General features: G+C 34.2%; 1 protein-coding gene across 1 annotated transcript in view; it reads left to right on the top strand.

The window, feature by feature from the left end:
* The first annotated feature begins 1,180 nt into the window (after positions 1-1,180).
* LOC106478324 (origin recognition complex subunit 3-like) overlaps positions 1,181-4,124 on the top strand; it is a 30,619-nt gene continuing 27,675 nt past the window's right edge. Inside the window, exons 1-2 of the mRNA XM_022381931.1 lie at positions 1,181-1,414; positions 3,737-3,782. Of these exons, the coding sequence (XP_022237639.1) occupies positions 1,370-1,414; positions 3,737-3,782 (91 nt within the window). The 5' untranslated portion in view covers positions 1,181-1,369. The remainder of the gene's footprint in view (positions 1,415-3,736; positions 3,783-4,124) is intronic.

Here is a 4,124-nt window from a genome sequence, read left to right as displayed (position 1 = left end):
GCATGTCTCTCAATGAAACAATACGTAAACATCTAAAGAATATGGGAAAACTCCATAAAGAACGTGTTTGGGTGCCTCATGAAATCTCCAATGATCATTGTTTCCAACGTGTGAACGTTGCTTCGTCTCTTCTGGTGCGTAATGCACGGGAACCATCTTTGGACAGTACTGTCACCGGTGACGAAAAATAGGTTCTCTATGCGAATATTAAACGCCAAAAACAATGGCTCAGTCCTAGACAAAACCCACTTCTGAGCCCAAAACCTGGACTCCATCCGCAGAAAGTGATGCTTTGCATTTGGTGGGACATCAAAGGACTAATTAATTTCCAACTCGTTAATACACAGCGAACTACCAATGCATATATCTATAGTCAGAAACTAGAACGTTTAAATCAAGGCTTTCACCAGAAACGCCCTTCACTCGTCAATCGGAAAGGTGTTCTTCTTCTCCACGCCCCCCAGTGGCACAGCGGTATGTCTGCGGACTTACAACGCTAGAAACCGGGTTTCGATACCCGTGGTTGGTAGAGCACAGATAGCCCTTGTGTAGCTTTGTGCATAATTAAAAACAAACAAACAAACATTCTTCTCCACGACAATGCACGTCTACGTGTGGCACGTTTGACGCAACACAAGAGTATGGAGTTGTGTTGGGAAGTTCTCCTCCACCCACCATATTTTCCAGATATGGCACCATCAAATTACTATTTTGTTCGTTCTCTGCAATATCATCTTATTGGGAAAACGTATGCAAATATAGAAGGTGGTAAAGAGGACATCGACATGTTTTTGGCTTCAAAGCCATGTGATTTATTTAATCAGGGCATTAACAATCTGACTGTAAGATGAAAAAGCATCATCGATAAGAATGGAGACTATTTCATTTAATAAATGTTTTGTCTTGATATATAAGTTGTTCGTGTTTTTTCATCTAAAAAAAAGCGACATTAATTTCTTAACGACCTAATATATTGATCAATGCTGCTTGGCGGCGTGGTGTTTACCGATTTATCTCACGTAGAAAGGAATGATGTAAATATTGACTTTATTTTCTGAAACACCTTTGTATATATATATATATATATATATTGTTTTCACTCGTAAGCACTTAGAATTATGCTTATATATAACACAAGACTTGATGAACTATAAAGGTTTTCAGATGTATATATAACCACGTGTGCAAATATATGAGAAAAAGGAGCAAGGTGCTTTATTTCTATTTATCGTAATTTGCGCATTTCACCTTTTTTCTTTGAACAAATGCACCAACGCTTAACATGGGGTGGCTGTCTCAAGGCGGGAATTTAGGTTAATCATCGGTAACAGAAGTTAAATCCCAGGTTAATGTAGTATTGGATTGAAGTATGACTTCAACTATCTCAGAAGAAAATCCTCCTTCGCTCTCCAAAGTAGGTCAGGAGTTATGTCATATGAAATTTTGTATTTTATGTTAGACTGCAACTTAAAGTTAAACCTCTGTGTTGTTGAACTTACCCGAACTAACGTGAAATTGAACTTGCTTTGAATTTGAACTTCTGATGTAAACTTAGACATCGCTATTTTAATGTGAAAAAAATATTTAATCTAGGTCAGTGGTTCTCATTTTTTTCATCCCTGGCCCATCAATTTTTTGTTTGTTTTATCTCAGTGGAACAGACAATAAACAGTATGTCGATGTGATATAGCCACAGCTAGAACCCTGGGTGGTTATTTTGATTTTTCTACTTTTATTATTATTTTTTGAGCGGGAGGAGTGAGAGACAGATATATTTTGAAAGTGGCCAGAACAAGTTAGAGCTGTTTATCACAGTGACTGATTAAAAAAAAAAAAAAAAACTAGCATCAACACTGCGAAGTTCGAGAAAATGCAAGGTACATTGCTCAGGTACCAGCAGCACAATCGATGCTATGAATATTCAGGTGTAATCTTTATTTTACAAATTGCTGTTTTGAGTGCACATGGTTGCAACACACAAAACACTGTACTAAAGAACATTTATATTGTAGATACCCTTTTAAACTCCAAACCTATGTAACAGAGAATTTAGATCTTTTGTACCTAAAGAGATATTCACTTGTGCATCTTCTTCCTACTTGAAGTAAGTACTTCTGTAGCCCAGTTTTTAAAACTTTAGATTTCAGGTTTGCAGTGGGATTTATACAATACGATGCCTTCTATTCCATGATTATGCAACCTTTCCATGGACCACAGATTGGGAACCTAAGCTATATACAATTTATTTTAATGCTTTTGCTTTTACTCTAGCCTAAATATTAATGTAAATGCAAGAAACTTAAAGACACAAGTATGATTTTGACATCACTCTTTCAAAAAACTATTAAAATGATATACTGACAACAAGAGGCCAATTAGTCCTTCAACTTCAGAGCTGTTCTTGCATACCCATCCACTGGGAAAAAAAAATTAAACCCATTTCTTTATTTTTCATGATATTACTGGTTCTCCTCATAAACTCCTGTAAGATGCTGGCTTTCACTACTGCTGGTAGTAACTCATTCCATAAGTTAATTACCATGTTAGAAAATATGTATTAACTAGAGTCCAGCTGTCTTTTCCAAATCTTAAACTTCTCTTGTCCTATTGTCATCACAATTTGGTTTAAAGAAGTTAGAGGCCTTTATTGATCTCAATGGATAATCTTTTAAACTTTGGCAAGATCATAAGATGTCTCATAACTTATTCTCTTAAGATAACCATTTCATCCCCAGAACCATCCTAGCAGTTGTCCTCTGAACACCTAGCAATAAGTCAGTATATATCTTTAGGTAAGGAAACCAAAATTGCAAACAATATTCCAAATAAATCTAATTAGTGATTTGTATAATGAGATAATTTCCTCATTTGACTTGTGTTCAGTCTTAGGCTCCTTACCTTAAGAAAGACATTGAATTGTTGGAAAGAGCTCACAGGAGGGCTACTAGTATGATACCTGGGATGGAAGAGCTTGTCTTTTAAGGACAGGTAAAGATATCTGAAATTGTTTTCTCTAGGAAAAAAATAAGAGTTAGAGTGGATCTGATTGAGGCATTTAAGATTCTTTAGAGAATTGATAGTGTTGATGCATCATCTTTTTATCTACTTAATAGTTGGAATGGTATGACTAGAACACAAATATAAATTTTGGCAGGTTAGGAGTCATATTCAGCTTTTTTTTCTAACAGGGTAGTTGGCCTTTGGAATGTAGTGCCTTCAGATGTGGTGGAGGCAGTAAATTTAATTGAGTCTAAAGGAAGTCTTGTTAAATATTTGAATGATAAGGGCTGGATTTTAGGCTTTATTCTAATAGCTTAGTTTAGTGGATAGGACAGCCAAGATATACAAACAGGTCTCTTGCTGCCTTTAAGTGTTATGTTGTTACACTATTTTGATATTGTTATTGTCTGTGTGGAAGTTACTTTATTCATAAAATGGTTTTGATATTAAAAACAAAGCAACCATCTGTCTTATTCAGTTATTGGGGTGTTGCTTATTATACATTTCCTTAAGTATATTTGTTTTGTTTTTCCCATGTTTAATAATAAGTTAACATTACAACATTAAAACTTTGTATAAAATGATAAAAACTATTTGTTTAAATTAAGATATTTTAAAGAAAGTCCTGATTGTGACACAAATAACTTAATCACTGATAAGTATCATTTTAGTAATATAACAGTGTGTTAGCATATAGCATTAATTCTGTAATATGTTTTTGTGTCGTTACCTATAGGGCTGTTTTGTTCATCGAAAAAAGCCTCTCCAAAGGACAAAAAATAGTGAGTTAAAACAGTAAATTTAGTCTGTGGTACATTTTTAAAGTAGTGAGAGAAAACAGTAAATGTGCTGTATTGTACATTATTAAACTAGAGAGTGAAAACAATAAATGTGCTCTATTGTACAGTATTAAACTAGAGAGTGAAAACAATAAATGTGCTCTATTGTACATTTTAAAAGTAGTGAGAGAGAACAATAAATGTACTGTATTGTACATTATTAAACTAGAGTGAAAACAATAAATGTGCTCTATTGTACAGTATTAAACTAGAGAGTGAAAACAATAAATGTGCTCTATTGTACAGTATTAAACTAGAGAGTGAAAACAATAAATGTGCTCTATT

The sequence above is a fragment of the Limulus polyphemus genome, unplaced genomic scaffold (genome assembly GCF_000517525.1).
Source record: "Limulus polyphemus unplaced genomic scaffold, Limulus_polyphemus-2.1.2 Scaffold200, whole genome shotgun sequence".
Classification (NCBI taxonomy): Eukaryota; Metazoa; Arthropoda; class Merostomata; order Xiphosura; family Limulidae; genus Limulus; species Limulus polyphemus.
The sequence above is the reverse complement of the archived record's forward strand: the minus strand, read 5'-3'. Positions and strand labels throughout refer to the sequence as shown.